The sequence below is a fragment of the Centruroides sculpturatus genome, unplaced genomic scaffold, assembly GCF_000671375.1.
Source record: "Centruroides sculpturatus isolate CEXI.00-Female unplaced genomic scaffold, Cexi_2.0 scaffold1700, whole genome shotgun sequence".
In the NCBI taxonomy this organism is placed as follows: Eukaryota; Metazoa; Arthropoda; class Arachnida; order Scorpiones; family Buthidae; genus Centruroides; species Centruroides sculpturatus.
Window position 1 is genome coordinate 67,981 of NW_019385850.1, and position 22,766 is coordinate 90,746.

At 29.0% G+C, this 22,766-nt stretch overlaps 1 protein-coding gene across 2 annotated transcripts; it reads left to right on the forward strand.

Moving 5' to 3' along the window:
* Nucleotides 1-289: 289 nt before the first annotated feature.
* Nucleotides 290-21,849, forward strand: LOC111642506 (acidic leucine-rich nuclear phosphoprotein 32 family member B-like). Of its 2 annotated transcripts, XR_002759562.1 has the most exons (5): nucleotides 290-1,295; nucleotides 7,609-7,715; nucleotides 15,673-15,733; nucleotides 20,964-21,141; nucleotides 21,208-21,849. XR_002759562.1 is itself a non-coding variant. In XM_023388858.1 (4 exons), exons 1-4 carry the CDS (start codon nucleotides 1,247-1,249, stop codon nucleotides 21,008-21,010), a joined length of 264 nt encoding a protein of 87 aa, XP_023244626.1. In that variant the 5' UTR covers nucleotides 291-1,246; the 3' UTR covers nucleotides 21,011-21,849. The 2 variants fall into 2 exon arrangements, 1 of the variants encoding a protein (XP_023244626.1); XM_023388858.1 differs by having other exon boundaries at nucleotides 291-1,295; nucleotides 20,964-21,849.
* The last annotated feature ends 917 nt before the right edge of the window (nucleotides 21,850-22,766 follow it).

A 22,766-nucleotide genomic window follows, 5' to 3' on the forward strand; every position in this document is an offset into this window, starting at 1 on the left:
ATTGTATTTCAAATATACTGGATAATATATCCTAATTTAATCAATTATCATTTATTTGTAATTTGATTACTTTCATTTACTTCATTCTTAATAATAATTTTGTGTGTGTATTAGGGAAAGAACTTGTATGAAATAATACTTCTTTGAATCTCAAATGTTCTTTTAAATTACAAAATGTTAATATTAACAATTTTTGGCATAAGATGTAATATATGGTGTAGTACATAAATGCCAAATGACATACTGTTATTTCTTCTAAAATTCAAGAATATTGAATAATGGAAAAACATTTTAGAAAATTCTATAATGATTAAAACAATATGATTTTGAATTGTCTGATTGGACATAAAAATAATATATATTGAAAATAATACTAGATAGTACTCTGAACGTGTCATATGAATATTTGTTTGAGGTGAAGTTTTCTTTTTCTCATCATGCATATTATCTATGGATTTAGAAAAGAAGAAAAAGATTTTAAATTAGAAAATAAAACAATAAAACAAAATTGGCTAAAATTTGATACTTTTGTGATAAATTTTCACTATTTTTTTTCTAACTTATATTATTATTGATGTTACAGAGAGATGCTCTGACCCATCTATAATTTTAATTCCTTTTGTCAGGAATGAAACATGTATAGATTTTATGCCTATTATGGTAGAAAATTAATTGTGTAGAAATTAATTTATAAAATAATAATATTTATTTCATTACATGATTATAATATGATGTCTTCAACTTTATGTACTCTAGTCTCCTTTTTTTTTAATGCATATAAATGATGTGTTAAAATGTGCCTATCACTTGTCACTATGATCTCAAATATAAAGAGATTTTTGATATATTTTATGTGAATTTTTCAATAGAAGATTAATTTTGAATTGTATGATTATATTGGGACTATCCTGTACTCATTGAAGTAATAATAATAAATATAATAGGTTTATAGTTAACTACAATTAAGCTCATCAGAGATATGTATATGAGGTAAGCTCTCTTTTCTTGTGCAAAAGAGAGAGAATTTTCAGCAACTAATACTAAATAATTTATAATTTTACTTAAAAATTTAAATGAGAAAATTGATGACAATTAACCATCAATAAAATTTAAAATATTGAATAATTTTTAAAAAATATTAAAAATGCTGAACGTTTAGAATGTTTTTTAAACGACCTTTTTGTGTGGGCAATAATTTTACAATCAAAATTATTTGGTCCTAGGAAATGAAGATGATGAAAATGATATGGATGGAGAATGTGACAGTGATGTAGATGAAGAAGAAGATGGAGAAGGTAGATTAATATTTAAATGAAAATATCTAAAAAAATTTATTGACTGTTTTTCTGACTTTGTATTTAATTGTATTATCATTACTTCAAAAAAATCTTAACTTTCAATTACTTTTTTAAGATAGTGACTTGAATTAGGAATCTTATTGGTACTAAATACTCATATGCTGTATCATATTGTATTTTAATATAAAATTGAGATGTCAACAGCATTCTTTTAAAAAAAAATTTAGGATTTTATTTCTTGAAAAAAAATTTTTATATAATGATATATCTGAAATTTATTATTAATTAAAATTAATGTTATCATCAGCATCCATTTATTTTTTATTATGGACAAGTAGGAAAAATATTCTATTTATATATGTATACTCAGCTTTTTTTCATTGTATTTCAGCAATGCAGAAAAATATATCTAAATTTTTATATTGAATTTTAATTATTTTTTTATTGTGTATAGTTCTTCATTAGATAAACTTATTTAAATATCAATATATTTCAGTTGAAATATGATTTATACAAAGTAATGTTTTAAATATTAGCTTAAATATTTCAAGAATTAATAATCCACATTAATGCTTAATATTGTATCATGCTATGCATATTCAGTATATTAGTTGTAACTGATCTACAACATGAAGATTATTTTAGAATTTAGACTTAACAGAATATTTGTGAATAAAAATAGTAAACTTGTTCATTTAAAATACCATCTTATGTAAGACTACTCTTAACTTTTTTGTGCAATACATTTTGTAAAATCTCTATCAATATTTTTCAGATTGAATTGCAATGATATATAATAGTTTGAAAATAGAAATGAAGATTATATGGTGGTAAGGCATATAAGAATGTTGGAAGATAAATATTTATAAATGTTAGGAAATCAAATAAATAAATAAATATATATACACATACACACAGGGTGATTGAAAACCTGCCCATCAAAATATTAGTATAAATTGTGTCAAGTTATTTTTATTATGTCTCTTGCCACAAGATGACACTATAGTGACTTTTAATAATAGAAACTCTGACTTTTGTGTAAAAGTTATAAAATTGGCTGCATTATAGCTTTGTTTATTGAGGAAGTAAAATGATTACCCTTAGGAATAACAAATTTTCATTGTTGAGCATTATTTTGCCAGTCACTTTTATGCACCTGTTGCAGATGAGTTTTATTAGAAATATCTGGATTCTGCAGTTGCAAGAATTCTTTGTTAACTGTCTTATATCTAAAGGATTGTGAATCCACAATCACCAAATTTGTCATCTCCAGATTTTTTTCTGTGGGAATATCTCAATGGAACCCATGTGTAAATATTCATGCACGATAGATGAATTAAATAGGAACATTATAATGGCAATTGCAAGCACCAGTTTTCAAATGCTTCACAAGATGGCATCAAACACCATAAAAAGAGCTTGTGCTTGCACTTGGTGAACAATAGACATTTTGAACATATATTGCAATAGCATGATTTGATTTTGCCTTTCTTAAAGATCAGATTATAAAATTTGTTTTACTACTATCTGTATTTTTGTACATTAACCTCACAAAATAAAATTGATTCCTTACTTATGTGCATAACTTTTCAATCACCCTGTATATATGCGTGTGTGTATATTTGAATAGTGTACTACTGAGCAAAAGTTAGTTTCTACTCATTTGGAAATACAGGAAACTGAGCTCTTGAGAATTCAAGTGGCTTGGAATTTTTTACAAACAATTGTTCTTCCAGCAATTGTAATAAAATTGCACATTTAGATTGTTGTTATATCTTGATAATTGAGATGAAAATAAGATTATTTTCAAAGTGATTTTTATGTAATTATTTATTTATTTAAATGCATCAGAATACAAATGATTAATGAATGAAGAATTGAAAATGTATTACAATTGGAATATGTAAAGACAGATTTAAACAGATATGAATATCAATGTTTCAACATGTGGGTTAAAAAAATTAAAATAATGTTTGCCATACATTAAATTTATTAAAATAAATTATATTAAATGAATTATTAATTCAAATATTAATGAAGTTATGTTACAAACTGTTTAAAGATAACTACAAAAATGTCAGTCAATTCACTGATGAGTGAACTGAATTTAATTTTCGATTCACCTTAAAAAAATTTGTTTTAATATCAAATTAATTATGTTATGAACATACCAAACTTCATAAACAATTTTTTTTAACTGAAAAATATAATGCGAATGAAAAATAATATTCTTTAAAAAGTTAATAATATAAGAGTTTTCTTTCAACTTGTTATATTTAAAATAATAAACTTTTAGAATTATTTGAATGATTTAAATTATTTGAAAATATAGTTGAAAGTTTAACAAGCAACTATCTTCGTAGATTCCTATAAAAACTAGTCAATGATAAACAACTTTTTGTGCAAGGGTCAATTTGGAAGAAAATAAAATATTTGCAGATTGCATCTTAAATCTCAACAAAAAGCATGTTTTTTTTTATAAATTATTAGATCATAAAGTTATTTTTAATACATATTTAAACAGAAGAAAATCAGTAGAAAACTGGCATTATTGTTTTAGTCATTATAGAATTAATATTAAGAGTATATTTGGGAGAAAACAACAAATATATTTTCTAATCAAACATCATTGAATATGTTTCTAAATTTAATCTTCACTATGTTTATTATTAAAAAAATAATTCACAGATGTATATTATACAAAAATTTTGCAATCTATTTTCCAAGACTGGAAACTTATAATTGTGTATGGAAAAAGTGTAATAATTTGATCTAAAGGTAGATGTGATTAGATTATCATCATGTACTAATTTTAATACTTACATTAATTTTTGAGCAAATTTAATAATTTAGAACATTCTGGATTAAAAGATTGATCCAGAGCAGGATTTCAATCTTTTAGACTAGTGGTTCCCAAAGTGGTGCTACCCACCCCCCTGTTGGCAGTGAGTAAATCTAGGGGGCATAAAGAAGTAAGTGTGCATCGGGGGGGACACTGGAGGCAGGATACTGAATGGTGACCATAGGTGAAGGTTGGGTTCACTGACAACCTTTCCCTTTCCTCCTCTTTTAAAACGGGTAAGAAGAAACATTGCTTTTAATGCTTTCCAGATGTGGAGAACTATGTACGGTAAGGACATAAAGTATGAGTTTCATAGAAAAGTTTTTCTAAAAATATTTCTAAGCCTTTTTCACAAGGGAAAAATGGGTTAGAGGACATTGGGGTACAGTTTGGGAGCATTGAGTATAACTTTATGGAAGGACTTTATGGTAGGACTTTATGAAAATGTAGGCTTGAAAATGTTTGGACATCACTACTTTATACCAATGGTGTTGTTTCAAAAGTGTTCTTCAGGTCCTTACATTGTAATCTATAATCATGGACCATAGATTATTCATCATTGCTATAAGGAATAAGCTAAAACACCAAAAACATTTATAATTGAGGGATTTAGTGGAAAAGTGGTACAAGGCACAAATAGCATAATTTGAATATATTAGTGATAAAATCTAACATTGATTTTTAAAAAATTCATATTTTATTAAATTAAATAAATAAATAAGTATATTTTCTTGCATTTTTATATTTTTAACAAAGAAAACTGTTTTGTCATTTATACCACTTTTCCATTTATCTGTTCAATTTATATATTTTTTTTATATTTTCCATATTGAAATTCTAAACAGGTATACCTTGAGTTATGTTGTTTCGAGTTATGTCATTTTTGATTATACATTGTCAAAAAATATGTATGGAAAAATAAAAATCAAGTTTAAGTCATTTTATTCAACTTTACTTCTGTCCACCACAAATATTAAAATTGTAATATCACTAGAAAAGTGTTAAAAGCACATAAAATCATATTAAAATACATACATTTACTCATAAATCGTAGAGAATGAAATATGAAGTGACTCTGTGTTGTCATCTTATTTAGCGGTCTTTAAGAGCTCAATATTGGCATTTTCCACGATAGTTCCAATAGCTACTGTTTGGTGTCATTGTCAGCACCACTTGTTATTGGTAAATTTAACATAAATTAGTTTATTTTTTACTATTGCAAAATAATTTTAATAACTGTATTTGCTATTTAATCTTACAAAATCATCATATTTTATAATGTCTTAGAGCAAACCACATTCACAAATAAAGAGTCTGCGATGTACTGTAAACATCGCCAAATTGTAAACATGTATATTTACAAGTATGTAATATACAGTATGTAACGTACATATATTCGTAAATTTAGATTACTTTTTCCTGTACTATATTAAAAACTAAAATTTATTTGTTTGTAAGCTTAAAATAGATTTAAAAATTCATTTATAAATAAAATACAGAACTGGGAATGATTATTTGTGATTTAGTCTAGTGACAAGTAAATTCGACTGACATCGTTTTTCGACTTAAGTTGCCTCTCCTGGAACCAATTACCGGCATAAGGTATAAATGCAATTTTATTAACAGGTGAAAATTAAAATACAGGTAACCTTTGTACATGACACTTCTAAACACTGTTTGCTCTAACAAAGTTTGAGAATTTGGGAAATCCTCTGTACAAAATTTCACTATTTTTAATGCAAACCTTGTTCCTTGTTATTTAATATTTTATTATTATTATTAAAGTAAACGTGTGTTGTCTCAAATTTGCCCATGGATTTTAGAATATTGAAATTTTCAATTTGTTTGTAACAATAACATACCCAGAACTAATAACTGGTGTGCACAAAACAAAAAAACAAACAAAATATTTAATGCAAATGTTTTCAAACTCCACCAGAGTTCTTCAAGTGAATAACAGTTATCTGATGGAACATTGTAAAAGGCTTTGGAATATAAAACTCAAACAAGCCTTTTACAACGTTCCAGCGGGTAACCATTATTCGCCTGAAGAGAGCTGGTGTGAGCATCTCTGAAACGACGACTCTTTTAGGATTTTCTTGCCCAACAGTATCTTGGGTGTTTAGACAGTGGCAGTTGAGGAAAAAAAAACAAGCAATAAGGACAATTCTGGTTGAAAAAGGCTGGTGAACAAGAGAGGTGAAAGGCAATTAGCATGTATAGTCACAGCAACAGAAAGACAAGAACAAATTACAGCTGAATTCAATGCAAGTGCATCACAAAGCATATCTCAATGCACAACAAAACACACTTTGCAAATGATGCGTTTTAGCAGCAGGAGATCATCAAGAGTGCCTTTGGTATCACAGAAAAATAGGAAAAGGTGCCTGTTATGGGCCCAGGAACAACAAAATTGGTCACTTGAGGACTGGAAAAAGTAGCCTGGTCTGATGAATCTTGTTTCCTGCTCCATCATGCAGATGGCAGGATCAGAATATGGTGCACACAACAAATTCATGGACCCCTCCTGCCAAATGACAACTCTTCAGGCTGGTGGCGGTGGAATTATGGTGTGGGGAATGTTTTCCTGGAGTACACTAGATCCTTTAATATTTGTGGACACATCTCTGAATAGAACAGTTTACCTCAACATCATTGTCAAACATGTACACTCATTTATGGCTGTAATGCTTCCCTGATGGAGATGGTCACTTTCAGTAGGACAGTGCACCTTGTTACCATGTTAAATTGATCTGAAATTAGTTAAAGGAAAATCAATCATACTGTAACCTGCTTCCATGGCCAGCTCAGTTCCCTGACCTCAATCCTACAGAGCATTGGCAGGACGAAGTCAAAAGATCACTTCAAAGCTTGGAAACGACACCATTCAATCTGACCCAACTTAGAGCTGCCATTATAGGCCAATATTCCTCAGCAGCAGTATCAGCAACTTGTTGAGTCTGTACCAAGAAGAATATCGGCTGTGATCAGAGCTAAAGGTGGACCAACTCATTATTAGAGGGTGTCTCTAATTTTTCTCAGTGTACAAGGATAGATGAATATTTGATATACTTTTTGAGTATAGAAGAGATTGTTCTTTATAATGAAATTATAGTTTGTTATAATAGCAAATGATTTTGTAAGCCTAATATATTTAATTTTTAAACATTATTGGTTTTAATTAATTAATATGTAAATTTTTTGACTATAAATTCGACTTTCATCTATTATCAGGACTTATTATACTGGTTTTACAGATAATATTACAAAGATTAATAGAAAACAATTTTTATTTTATTTCGTATACCTGCAGGTATACGAAATAAAATAAAAATTTTTATATTAACATATTAATAAGGAAAAATTTACATATTAATAAGGAAAAAAGGACATTGAGGCAATTTAATTAAATATTAATTATTGGTTTTATTTTGAAATAACCTTACTTATGGTGAAATTGCATTTTAGATGAAGAGGAAGATGATGATGTAAATGTTGATGATGAAGAGGAAGAAGGAGATGATGACGACGACGATGATGATGTTGATGAAGATGCCGATGATGGAGAGGAAGAGGTAAATTTAAATAATAAATCAGTCATAAGTAAGAGTTTGGAGAATATATCAAATAAAGAATAATAATATATAACTTCTTGTTCAGGTTACCAAAAATTATTTATTTGTACAAAAATATTTCTGTACAAATAAATAATTTTTGTTCAAAAGTTCAAAAGTTTCTGATGATGGCTCTAGCTGATATGAAGAAACAGAAGTATATTATTCCCTTTTGATTAATATAGTTCAGAGGTTTTCATTAACTTCATATATATCAAATATATTTATTATTGTCATTTTATTTAAAAATGAAAGGTATTTAATAAATAATTTATAAAAACTTTGCATAGCAAACATGAGTTTTAAATAATTTATGTTGCTACACAATGTTTTATATGGAGAAAGAATTCAAAAACAATGGATTATTCAGATAAGCAGCTGTTATAGTGTGAAAATGTTTGTCATTTGTTTAATATGTGGGTTAAAAGCTGTATCAAATATGTTAAAATCAGGGAAAAAGTTGAAAATAATTTATGAATCGAATGGACCTTACCTTGCCTTGGCTTCTGAGTTGCCACAGTAATTGTCATCTGCTTCTAAAATTTTTTGCCAAATTCTTTATCAAATTTCTTTTGGAAAATTTGTGACTGGCATATTTTATGTTCAATTAAAATTGACTTTTCTCACATTTTCTGATTTTTTTACATCATTTGCACATTGAACCAATCAAAATGGTATGCATCATTATAGGTTTGAACAAAATTTAATGTGAAATAACTTCACATAAATAAGACTGAAAAGTAATATCCTGCTAATGAAAACCTCAATCCACTTAAAGCACTTTTTTTTGGTTTTCAGTACTGTTTAATAATTAACCAATGTTTAAAGACAAATGTTTTCGATCTAGGCAAGATTTTTCTCTAGTCAACATAAAATGGAACGTGTTTTAGAATGTTAACGAATTTCAAAGACATGAAACTTTTGAATACACAGAATACAAAAAATAGTGCAGTATCCACATAACTACAGGAACAATACTTATTAAACAGTACTGGAAACAAAAAAAAAAGGCTCTAAGTGGTTTGAGGCTTTTATTAATAAAATTTAATGTGTCTTTGCTAGCTAAAAAAGTCCAGAGGTAATTAGCATATAGATTTATTAATTGATAGATGATATTCTTAGAGAATATTCTATAAAAGTTTTGTCCAACCATTATTATTATTTTTTGTGTGATATATAGCACAAAAATAATGTGTGTGTATATGTTTACATATTATATTTAATGACTAAATTTCTCTTATTATTTTGATACTGTGACCAATGTGCAAGTGCCCCTATGCTTCCACATTCTGTACCACTTGACCAAAGGGTTAACATTGCATCTGCAATGACTGTTTTGTCAGGACTGACACCACTGTCTTATGGACAGACACAAAAACTTCAATGTCTGCTACAGTAAGTTCATTTATGTGCAAGTGGTTAGATTCGGGATAGAGGAGGTCTAAGAGATAGTGCGTCTGAAAGAAGTTGCACTCTATTACTTATGTAATGCAAACAAATAACCATTTATTTACATTATACATATATATATATATATGTGTGTGTGTGTGTGTGTGTGTAATATGTAAAGGTTGACTATATAGTAATCAAAGAGCATATCAATTAAATCTTATCTGATCCCCAACCAAAAGAGAGAATTTGCATTTGATTAAGAGTTGGTATTTACCTGAAGGTGTAGGTCCTTTGTCGTAATCTTAGGAGGATGGTGCTGCCACTTGACATGTAGGATTCTGGTCATTGGCAATCAGATTTCACTAGGACTAGTTAGTCCCTGGAGATAATTGGTGGTGGTGATTTTTATGGGCAGTGTATATCCAAGACTGGAGCAAACACTTGATGACAATAGACTCTCTGTGATGACTGGCTCCTTTCCTTTTATTTGGGGTCCTCCCCTGTTGGTTCTATGTCCATTTTTTGGTAATGTAGGCTAGTTAAACCAATAGTGATTTTTTTTGTGTGTTCTCGATACAGTCAAAAGTGACATAATCAGATGATGTCATCTCTGGACAAGGAAGCAAGTCTGTGGGGAAATGGAATCAGTTTCTGCTATCATGGTTGAGAGTGAAAATTTTAGCAAAATTATTTAAGTAAATTAAGTAAATCTTTTCTATTTAGTCCAGGTTCTCACAATACCATACAAATATTTTCTTTCTATTATTTTATTTTGTGAAATATGATACACTTGTGATATCTTTTAATTAGAATTTTTATTATATAAATAGAACAGTTTTTTAAATCTAAACAATTTGTTTGCAAAATATTATAAAAACTATAATTATTCAATAAAAGTAATCTTACTATATTGTGATACTTTGTAAAATAATATATTTTGAAAAAAATAAATTAACAATATGTTAAAAAATTGTTTATTCAGTTTTATTGTAAGTTAAGAAAAATTTCATCTGTATGAAAAATACTGAAAATGTTTTAACTCCATGACAATGAAGTGGTTCTGATAGACATTCCTGAAGATGGATATCATAGCTAAAGAGCCTGGACATATCTGTGTTTTGTTGAAAAAATGTTACATGCCAAATTTTCAGAATACAGTTGATGGAGTGAATGTTATTTGTTCGTACAATAGATAACATTAACATTAAAATCTTGAGATGAATATGAGATTTTATATGATAAAATATCTTACTGATTGTAATGACAGCCCTTCCAATAGTATGCTGAAAAATTGTTTTGTTTTTCCAGTTACTGAAATGTACTGTAGATGATGTTATACAAAATTTATTTTACTACTGTTTTTAATTTAAAAGTTACATAGTAATTATCTAAATTTTATACAAATGTTACTTTACTTTAATTAATATGAAAGAAATATTAAGTATTAGACAAGCAAATAAGTAGCTGACAGTATATGTATGAGCTGTAATTGAGATTCAATGAAAGATGATCTTTTCAAGGTCATTTTTAATGAGCACAATGTATAAGACATGTAACCTAGTAATTGTTATGCTGAAAGTAATAAAAACTTGTTGCATTTTTACATTTAAATAAGAAAAAAATACAGTAAACTTGTCTCTTTAACTTGAAGAAAATGAAGTCTCAATGGAACAGCATAGGGATTTAATGTCTCCAGCTTGAATTTCTTAACTTTAATTTTCTCAAAGTTGAAGTTTTTCTTGGTCTCCTAATTGATTTATGTTAAATTCTACTTCCTGGACTTGAATTTTAATATTTATTCTATCCAAAGTGATCCTAATTATTGGATTTCATGAAATTTTCAGACAGTTGTATCTACCAATTTTCAGACAATGTTCCAGTTCAAAGTGAGAGGTCCTCTCAACAAGATATACCTACAAAACTGTTAAATTTCATTAGTTACATTGAATGCTTTGCTGAAAGGAATTACAAGGGCTGTTTAAAATAAAAAAGTTATCAAAGATTCTTTATATAATGCAAGAGAGGTAAACATACATATCTATTCAGAAAAGGCATTTCTTACTTTATTGTTTTCTAACTTGAATTGTCTGTAACTCAAAGTTTTTTCCTGCCCCTTGGAACTTCCAGTTAGGAAAGTTTTTTACTGATTGACTGATAATTCAACATAACAGTATTATTTTCTGTTATTTTTCTAAAAAAGTGAAGCAAAAATGATGTTATTACTTGACTCAATTCTCAGTCTTCAAAGTTTGTGTTTTAACTGCATTAAATAGAAACCATTGGTTGTTGATTGAAAAGCATTATTAGTAAAGCTGTAAGGAAACAAAATGTAATTGATAAGGATAACATGCTAGTTGTATTTTATCATTACTAATTTGTAAATGAAATACAACTATCTTAGTTTTGTCATCATAATAAAATACTGATATTACAACTTGCACAACAGAATTTTTAAGTGAATTTGAAACTTTACAATGCAGAAAATTGAAAATAGTCCAGATTATAAAATGAAATTGCATGCTGATTCAGAATACAATTACAGTAGAGCATTGATTATCTAAAACAATTTGGGACTGTGGTTGTTTGGATAACTGATCATTTATGAAAAATATATTAAACACAAAACTTGTTGTATATATTTTTTATCACACATCTTACAAATACACACCTTATATAAAATAGTACATTAAAGTATGAGGGGTGTTCAAAAAGTATCGGACCTTTATTTTTTCCATGTAAACCAATGATGCATGGGAGGTCTCTTTCGGTGGAGTTGTGGAGGGGACAGTTACGCACAGTCCTGAATTTTTTCCCACCTGTAGGAAGCATCAGTCGCTGGCAGTTGGCCTATGAGTGAGGACGTGTAGTGAGCTCTCATCATATTCCACTAAGTTGGAAAATGATTGAACAACGTGAGCAGCGATATTGCATCAAATTTTGCCACAAGCGGAAACCATTTTCAAGATTCAGCAGGCTTTCAGGGACGATCCTTGAGGCCAAAAAAAGCGTGGCAGGTCTGCAGCAATGTCAAGGTCATGTTGACAGTTTTTTTCAACTCCCGTGGGGAGGTGTATCCTGAGTATGCACCACAAGGCCAAACCACCGCAAAGGAGTACTACCAGGAGGTCCTTTGTTGTCTTTGTGATTCTGTGCGATGCAAACGACCGGATCTGTGGTCAACCAAAACGTGGCAGCTCTATCATGATAACGCACCCGCCCATTCTGCACATCTGATTTGGACTTTCGTCGCCAAACACAACATTCCTGTGGTTCATCACGCTCCGTACTCTCCCGACATGGTTCCATGTGACTTTTGGCTATTTCCCAAGCTAAAAGTAACCCAATTTTAGTCAAGAGAAGACATCATGTGGAATGCAACGGACCGGCTGATGGTCATTCTAAAAGATGCATTCCAGCAGTGTTTCCAGCAATGGCAAGAGTGATGGGAGAAGTGCATACATTACAAAGTAGACTACTTTGAAGGGGATTAGGGTTTTGTACAGTACCTCAAAATCAATAAATGTATTTTTGCCAACCAAAGGTTTGATACTTTTTGAACACCCCTTGTAGACCTATAGTTTGGGTTGGCAGGGAGGGGAAGAGTGCTGCAATGCCACAGCACTAGAGGAAATTTGAATTTGCCAACTTGAACGCTTTTTTGTTTGTTTTGGTTGATAGTATTAGGGTAATCAATGCTCTACTGTAAATAATCAAAATCCACATCACAATCACAAATCCAACATACACTACAGAATATCAGTATCCATGTTACTTTCAAATTCTTTTTCTTCTACACAAAACTAGATAACATATAAACTATAACTTACCCACCTTTAAAAATCTTAAAATTCCAGTAAATAACTTTAATAGACAAATGTTTTGATCTAATATAAGATTGTCTTCAGGCCCTTTAATTTGTATAAATGAACAATGATGTATTTTTTTAAATGAATAACACCACAAAAAAGTTTTATTTGTAATTATTTGTGGAAATTTCGTCCATTTTGTAATATATCGTTATATTATCCACACTCAAACTTTACATAAAATTACTGCTAAACAGACTGTTGTTAGATATTGATGTTAAGATAATTCTCTTGTATGTTAAATGAATACTTTAGTTGTAAAACTATTGCGATAGTTGTATGTTTTTAAATTTTTTCCTCTCCATTTTAGTAATACAGTAGTCTCAAACTCGGCACTCGATAACCCGGCAGTCCGGATAACTCGGCCACACCCTGGCAGGGCAAAAAAATCCTTAGTTAATTAATTTTTATTATAGACAGCTTTATGCCCCATAAAGTATTTTTCTGAGGTCTGTCTTATCAGGTAAATTACTGTACACAGTGTATTCATTAATTTTCATTTTCATGTAGTAAAGGCTCTATGCCTTCATAAAGGACGTACTTTTCCTTTGTTTAAGGGTATTTGGGCAGTTTAGTCTCTGTTGTATTCTCAAGTAAACAATACATACAAGTACAGTACAGTATTTTCTGAGGAAACACTCATACTTATTTTTTTTAACCCCATTCCCGATAACCCAGCATTTTCACAAACTCGGCCACCCTTCGGTCCACATTAGGCTGAGTTTTTGAGACTCTACTGTACATCATTGTTTGTTTTTACATTCCATAATTGGAATGTTAAAGGGCTTTGAAGACAGTCTTAATATTAGATCAAAAACATTTGTCTATTATAGTTATAGTAGAGCTTTGATTATCTGAATGAATTGGTGACTGGGGTTGTTCGAAAAATTGATTTTTTCGGATAACCGATTATGTACGAAAAAATTATTAACCTATCCCATGTTAAAATTCATTCAAATCCTGGCACGTCTTTAAGTATCCTCTCATGGTCGCGCCAGTGCTGCCAGCTAAAACACATACACCAACAAAAATAATATTGGAGTAGCCCAAGACATAGCCAAAGATTGCTGCACCACAGCACTAGCAGAAATTAAATTTACCGACTGGAAAGCTTTCGGTTAATTGACGTTTTGGTTGATCGATATTTGGATAATCGATGCTCTACTGTATTTACTGGAATTTTAAGGTTTTAAAGGTATGTAAGTTACATATTATGTTCATTTACAGCTGGACTGGATCAAGTATTGTAAATTCACAACAAATCAAAGTATTGTAGAGATGTATTTTTGTCCATCCAGTTTGAGAGTCATTTGCTGTTATGTTTATTTATTTATTTTGTAAAAATTTCAAATAAAAAAACAGATAAAGTAAAAAATACCAAAGAAATTAGAAGTCTGAAATTCTTCAAGGTAATCTTAGTTGGAAGCTCAATGGCCAGATGACTGAAGTAACTAGACATCAGCCTATCATTCTGGGGCCTGGGATTGAGTCTGAGAGAAGTAACCCTTAGGAATTATTTGAGTGTAGTCTGACTCAAATAAGTTGGGTTAGCTTTCCCAGTTGTGGGTCTGGCTGAATCCACCCTAAATATGAAAAAAAGCTCTTAGTGCAATAGGGAGGAAAGAGTAAAAATACAACTGAACTTTAAATGAAATACTATAAGTATTTATAGTAAACTTTCTAAATATTTAGTTGATTTATTTCTATATAAGATATTTTATTTCATGTAATACAACATAGTGGTTCATTTTGTACAAATTTGAAATATCATAAGAAGGCATTGTTTCAAACAGTAATTATAATTAAAGAGGCATTTGCAAATAGGATATAAAGTCTAATTAGTTGATTGTTTTTGCTAAATGTATGAAATCTTGGTATAAATGATACATAAAAAGTAACTAAACTATTTTATTTGTACTTTGTTAAAAATATTTAGATTTTTCTTTGTTTGAATGCATCATAGATATTAAAGTTTAATAAACTGGAACAAATATATAATAAACATGGAAATCTAGATTTGACTAGATTTGCGAAGTCTCAAAATACTGAGTTTCAAATCCTACTTTCATCGTAAATATGTCAGACAGTATGTTTCTTAAATGACTGCAATGTAGGGTCTTACACTCTCTTGTGTAAATGTGATTTTACTCAAACATCTCTGCTATGGTGTTTAGGGATGACAAGTTTGTAGTATTTTTGTAGTGCTGCTGTGACAATGATGTCATTAAAGATCTTTACCAACAAAAGTCATAACCATTTTTGTACACAGTTTTCCTGTATTGAGATAGATAAAATTTTCCTACAAAATTTTATCTGTCTCTTAACAGTTTTGTTTCCTTTAATTATAGACACCCTGTATAAGGCATTTAATATTTATGAGAATGCAGTTTTACCCCTCTAATCATATTTTGAATTTAATATCTTTGCCTGGAAACAAATTTGAAGTCTCTCATTTATTGTTAGGATGTTGATGAATAAGAAATATTTCTTTATATTTTTTAAACATTAATCATATTTGTTTAGATTATTTTGATTTTAAGACGACCACATAATCTTTATCATAACAAATGTAACATTTCTAATATTTCAGTGATTATTCTAAACAATTTAATTTATAATAAATTAATTTTGCAAATGTATTAATATGAAATAAATTTTAGGAAGAAAGTGAAGGTGAATTTAACCCAGATGATGATGAGGATGAAGAAGATGAAGCAGATGGTAAATATTTAGTCTTTTTAAATTTTGATAAAATAATTCTCAAAGCTTATAAAATTTATCTTTCTACCTAAAAATGTCAAGATAATAGTCAGACTAAAAAGTATACAGGTAATACAGTGGTACCTTGTACTTCAACAACTCTAACTTCAAATGCTTAAGAGTCTGAATGCAAAATTTGACAAAAATTCATCTGAGTTCAAACTATGCTTTGAGGTTTGAACTATACACATAGTGAAAAAGTGCACTTGAAGCATAAATACAATCTGTTGTATCTTCAGTCATCTCTTGCTCTTGCATTTTTTTGTATGTTTTCACTGCTTATGTTTGTTTGGTTATACTGTAATGTGTGTTATTCATTGATTTTTAACAATTTCTTCCTGCAATTTTTCTTTAACCACAGCTTTAGGTACCCCATATGTTTTGTATCTTTTAATTCAAAATTCCCAAAACTGAACTTTTTAAACCACATTTGACATGTTTGAAGTTTAGGAGCAAGATATCTTTACCATGTATATTACAATTTTTTATTGTTTGTAGGATGTTACATTTTTTCCAAAACTTATAAAACATAATATGTCAATATGCTTTTTATCCAAAGACATTACTTGATTTTATTCAAACAAAATGTGAAGCAAAAAGATTAAAGTAAGCTTCTAAACAAAGAATACAATCTCACATTGATAATGTATGATAACGTTATATTTCACAAATTGTTTATTCCACATGGAAGCATACAGTGTGCACCAGTAAACATGATTTTCATTTTATTATACAGTATTTACATATTTTAATTGTGGTTTTCAAGTTTTAATTTATTATGTGTATTTGATTTTAAGTTTATTGAAATGGGTGATGTTTAGGGTCTGGAAATGGATTGATTCACTTTTCATTATTTCTAATGGGAAAAAATTGATTTGGAGTTTGAATGATCTCCTGGAATGAATTAAATTTGAAGTACAAGGCACTATTGTACATAATGTTGTTAGGAAAGTAAAATTTATAACAGTCATTATTTCAAGGAAGTCTACATTATTAAAAATTCTGCACAAATACTTACAGGTTTTGACAGTATATTTATGAAACAATTTCAAGTTATTAGATCTTGTATATATCAGTGTTGAATGTAAAATCAAAAAGAAAAACTTTGTTGATAAAACTTTTTCCTTTATGTATTTTATCTGTCTAGATAGATTTTTCAAAAATATTTTAGAATAATTTTTTCTAAATATAATGTATCAGAAAAACTACTAGGTATATATCTATGATCATAATAAATCTACTAAATCTAACTAATATTAATAAATCTAAACACTGCACTTTTGTATGTTTGTTTGTGTACTATTTTGTTAATATGCAGATGATCAGAACTATTAGTTAAGATGTCTGCATTTTTCCTTGCCTTTATGCTTTTATTTTGCAATTCTCTCTTAGAAACGTGCATAAAATTTATTTATCTGTTCTTTTAACTTAAAGTTATAATTAAAAGAAACAAAAATATTTCATCTTTGCCAATGCATAAGAAACTTTATAAACAAAAACTTCCAAGCATTAGATAAATGAGTTGAATCATTATGGTTTAGATATTGGCTAAGAACATCTTGCTTATAAATTTCTCATCTATTTTAACAAAACCTGGATTGTAAACTTGCCTAATAATATTTGTCATATCCTATTGCTTAATGTTTTTCAGTTGTGAAGTGGACTGAGAAAGTTGTCATAGTTGGTGCATCCAGTATTCATACTGGTGCTCTTTTGCCTTCTGTCTGCAGCCAATATATGCCAAATTATCTGTCCTTTGTGGGGACAAGTTTTATGCCTACTATATTGTCATTGTACAATAATTTGAGATAGGATTTCCTTGAAAGACAAACTTAGAATAATGCTCAAAAGGAATGTTTTAACATAAGGGTGTCAAGCATGGAGTCTGTCATATGTTCTCATGTGACCATGACTGCTTAAAAATTAATTTTATTAACAAATAGATTTATTTGCTTTGTTATTTAATTTATTTCTAAAAACCAAGTTAATATTTATTTGCTACTTAATGTTGTCTTGGCAGTTGCTTGAACTATTAATAGCTGAAGCTAAAGTATAATTTTAAGTGTAATTCATTAGTTTTTACTAATTTTTTATACTAATTTTTACTAATTTTTTTACTAATTTAGTTTTTACTAATTTTTACACCTACTTTTTTTGGTATCATGCTCTTGAGCATGATACCAAAAAAAGAATAATTAATCAAGAGAATTGGATAATAAAGATAAATGAAAAAATCTCATTCTTTATAAAATAGAATTGTATGGAAAGTTAACATAAACAATTTGCTGATCTCAAAAAATATAATGTTCAAGAATATTGTCATGAAGAATTACAATTACAAGCATGCTAAAGGACATTAGATGTACTAGTGTTTATTATAGGAAATATGAGGCTTGGTTTTATTTAACAATTTACTGATAAACATTTAAACTGTAATAAAAAAAATTTCTTGAAAATCTTACAAACTTTGATGCTTTGTGTCAGACAAAAGATATGCTAATAGACCAGAAGCAAAGTCATCAGAAAATAAAATGTCACAACTGATTATAATTGGTTTCATTTCTTAATCAAATGTTTCTTTTATAGATTGGAAGTATTATGTTACTATACAGTACATAATTGCTATATTGTTTTAAATGATATATCAATAACTTTTAATTATCATTTATTTTGAACTCATTTAAAAATACCACTGATTAATTAATGTAGCTTTCTTAAGGTATCAAAGTAACTGATTTGGTCTGCTATATCAAAGAAATGATATCCTCAGTCTAATAAACATTAGCAAAATAGAATTGGATTTATCTCCATGCTGTTAGGAGTTAAAAGAATATCAGTTTAGTACCTCGTAAAGCAAGTATAGTTTGGCTTGTTTTTTGTTTCAGTTGAAAACATTGTAAAGTGGAACAAGGCAAAGTGAATATAAAGTTCAAGCTCTAAGTCCTGTAAAATATAGATGGCATGTCTGAAAAGTAAAGATACAATGGCTAATATTCATTCAAAATACTTTTATTTGAACAAACATTCACTACACCTTATTTACTGGTTTATGCACTATTTTTCTATATAATTACCACCATTGTCCAAATCTGTGTTACTAGCTTATATATATCAGAGTCATAGAATTCCTCCACTTGTTGCTGGAACCACATTTTAACTTCATATTTGATCTCATTATTGTTCTGGAACTGTTGTCCTGCAAGATGTTTCTTCAGATAAATAAATAATTGGAAGTCATGGAGCAAGATCTGGGCCATATGGAGGATGGTCAAAAAATTTTCCATTTGAATTGTTTGAGAAGTGTTTTGATGACAATTGCTGTTTGAGCCCAAGCATTGTCATGAAGTAGGCAGGCACCAGTTGTCAACTTCCCTTCCATTTGTTTTGAATGTCCCATCAAAAGCATTGCAAAGTTTGGCAATATGGAGCAGCATTAATTATAGTGCCAGGAGGCATGAAGTCAATCAGAAGAATGCCTTTTCTGTCCCACAAAACAAGCCATAATTTTTTTTCTGAAATTGAAGTTTTCAATTTCTTGGGTTATGGGGAATGTGTATGGTGCCATTGCAGCAATTGTTTTTTGGAACCAGGAGTATTGTGGTAAATCCAAGTTTCATCATTGAGAAACTTATCTCCTGTGTGTGTGCAGCATGTGAGGAAGTCAAGTGCAAAGCCCATTTGTTTCATTTTGTGTTTATCCGTTTGTGAATCGACGCATAGCTACAATTTATTTTGTGTTATTTATTTCTATGTATTTTATATCTACAGAGACTTGAGAGACTCTATGTGTGATTTCTTGTAACCATGAATAAATCAAAAGACGAGATAAGATTAACGAGAACATTTATTAGCTTACATACCTCCAATCTGGATTTTACACAAATTGCGAAATTATACCCCGACTTACGCGAATTCGAGTTACACGGTTATCGCTTGGTCCCACCTATCGCGTAAGTTCGGGGTATCACTGTATGGAAAATTGAAAGCATCATTTTCAGCATATTTTGCTTTTTTATTACGAAAAAGGTAAGAATGCTGTTCAAGCAAGAAGAAAATTGTGTGACATGTATGGAGAAGGTGTGTTGACAGAACAACAATGCCAAAACTGGTTTGCAAAATTTTATTCCTGCAATTTCGATATTGAAGATGCACTACATTCTGGAAGGCCAGTTGAAGCTGATGAAGACAAAATAAAGGTAGATTGAAGCAAACTGCTGGATAACAACATGAGAAATTGCTAAGAGATTAAATTTGTCAAATTCAACTGTTTATGATCACTTGAAACGACTTGATTTCATTTCAAAGCTTGTTATATGGCATCCACATGTTCTTAAAGATATTTGCTCTGTCGCACAGACACCCGTGATTTTGCTTCTCAAATGTCAAGAAAATTATCCATTTGAAATGATTCTTTGAAAGCCAATATTCATCAAAAAAGTAGCGCTTTCTGTTTGGTGGGATTTGAAGGGAATTGGTTTTTTTTGAGCTTCTAGACAATTCCACAATTGATTTGTAAGTGTACTGCTGTCAACTGGACAAATTGAGTGATAACATCAAACTGAAAAGGCCAGAATTGATCAACAGAAAAGGCATAGTGTTTCACCATGATAATGCCAGACCTCACACAAGATTGATAACTTGTCAGAAGCTGTTAGAGCTTGGATGGGATGTGGTATCACACCTATCATATTCACCAGCTCTGGCACTCTCGGATTATTACTTGTTCCAGTCTTTACAAAATTTTTTAAACTGTAAAACATTTACTTCAGATGAGAATGTCAAAAATCACTTGAATTAGTTTTTGTAAGCAAAGATCAGAACTTTTATGAGCTTGAATCATGCTACTACCAGAAAGGTAGCAAAAGGTATTGGACCAAAATGGTCAATATATAATTCAATAAAATATTTATATATTATAAGAAAATTGTTTTTATTTTCTTACTTATATGATTTTATGTATTGTCCGAGCAACCCAATAGTATACTCATTTTTTCTCTGCAGATTGAGTGTTATAGTTTGTAAAAAATTGGCAATAATTACTTTTGGTACAAGCTTAGTTGTAGATATGAAGTGTATAGTTCTTATTAGTTAGCATGTTTCTCAAACATTCTTAGCAATATTAAAATTTTGTATTATATGATAAAATAAGCTTTCTAACAATGCTTACAAAAAATTATTTTTTTGTTTATAGATGCAACAGCGAGGGGGCAAAAACGGAAAAGAGATGATGAAGATTGAGAGTTGTTTAATGGAGTGAAAAGAACTGTTAACACTCCTAGAATTCATTGTACAGCTATAGTAGATACATCAAGAAGGACCTCAATCATTTCTTTCCTAGGATTGCCAAGCACAGAATCTATTTACATAGGGTAGGATTTTATTATATTTTCCTCCCTATGAAAGAACTGTAATTGAGGTTTTCCTTTTGCCATTAGAAGACATCTGTGCCTGGCAGTCATTTAGGATGTGAAGTTCAAGGACATTTTCCTACCATTGCACAAGGCTGATATTTTAATAATAAACTGTACAGTTTGGGTTCATAATTCTCATTTGCTTAAAATTGTTTAACATAGAACCATTCCTTTGCTGTGTTTTATGATTTTGTGTGTTTCATTATGTTGTGCATTGTGTAATATATTATGCACCAAGTCCTCTATCATTCATCATATACATTACAGAATCGTTACTTCATAAACATTAATAATAAATTCATATTAATTTAATCAGAACAAACCTTTATAAATCTTTAAAATGCAAATTTAAAATGTAAGATATAGTTTCATTGAAATTTTATCAAACTGTTTTTATCATATTGATTTAACAGATTGATAAAGAATTTCAATGAAGTCATGCTAGAAAATTTAAAATTTATCAATATTAATTTCCTATTAAAATACTGGAAATGTTCCATAATAATCATACCTTGTGCATTAGTATGGAGTTTATTATTGCACTGAAATTTTACAGATATTTGAAACGATCCGTTTTCAGCCTTGTGTTATGAAATAATGAGCGGCATTAGAAATAAAATCTTTGTATTTCAGTTCTTGTTGAATAAAAAAATTTTTACAATATGATTACTGTTTGGTTTATTTATTTATTTATTTATTTTTTTGCCTTACTTATATGATTTTATGTATATAATTTATCCTATATACATTATTTGATTTAACTGATAATCAGAACTATCAAATTATATTAAAACATGAAATTTGGATAATGTTTTTAATTGCAATTTTATTTTCCATAGTTTTATGATGTAATTGTTATATAAAATGAATTGCAGATTTAAAAAAATTTACTACATCAATATTCTAAATAACATTAAATTGTAAACTCCTATAATAGGTAAGAGTTAAATTTTATTTTAAAATAGGATTATTTTTGAACTTTGCTTTTCATCATATCTAAATTTTAAGTAAATTTTGCTTAAATGAAAACTCATAATAGTCAGAATTAATTATTTGAGCAATAGTTACTGCTGCAACTAAATTTTTAATATGCTATGCTATGATGTGAAATGTTTCATAATATATTACAAAGCTCTTATACAATAATTTAATAATTAATTAAAACAAATGAGAATGATTTGTTTTTAATATGAAAATCTGTTTGTAGATAATTGTATCTTCAATTTTTTTCTAAATCCTTCACATAATAATTAGATTAGAGTATTACACTTTTAAACTTAGGCTATTTAATTCCAAAACTTACTCAGAATTTGGATCTATAAAATTGTTGTGTTACAGTGTGTGATGAGTATTGATTGAGATGATTATGATGTATAGTAACTGTCATAACAGTTAAGATAGCTGCCAAATAATTCTCTTGATGTTTGCTTGTAACTCCCAAAAAATTATGATTTACCTTGTCTGTTAATCAAAAGTATTATACTGATGACTGTTAAATCCAGAAAATTTTGTTTTTACTTAAAATAAGGTAAAAACACAAGCCATCCAAGAGAGGTGCATTAGGAATTTGCGCTGAGATTTGT

What these genes read in the sequence shown, in the direction of transcription:
- LOC111642506 (XM_023388858.1), top strand. Translation starts at nt 1,247, where the DNA reads ATGGATGGAGAATGTGACAGTGATGTAGATGAAGAAGAAGATGGAGAA. An exon ending in TGAAGAAGAAGATGGAGAAG is followed by an intron (nt 1,296 to 7,608) that starts GTAGATTAATAT and finishes ATTGCATTTTAG; the next exon opens with ATGAAGAGGAAGATGATGAT. An exon ending in CCGATGATGGAGAGGAAGAG is followed by an intron (nt 7,716 to 15,672) that starts GTAAATTTAAAT and finishes AATAAATTTTAG; the next exon opens with GAAGAAAGTGAAGGTGAATT.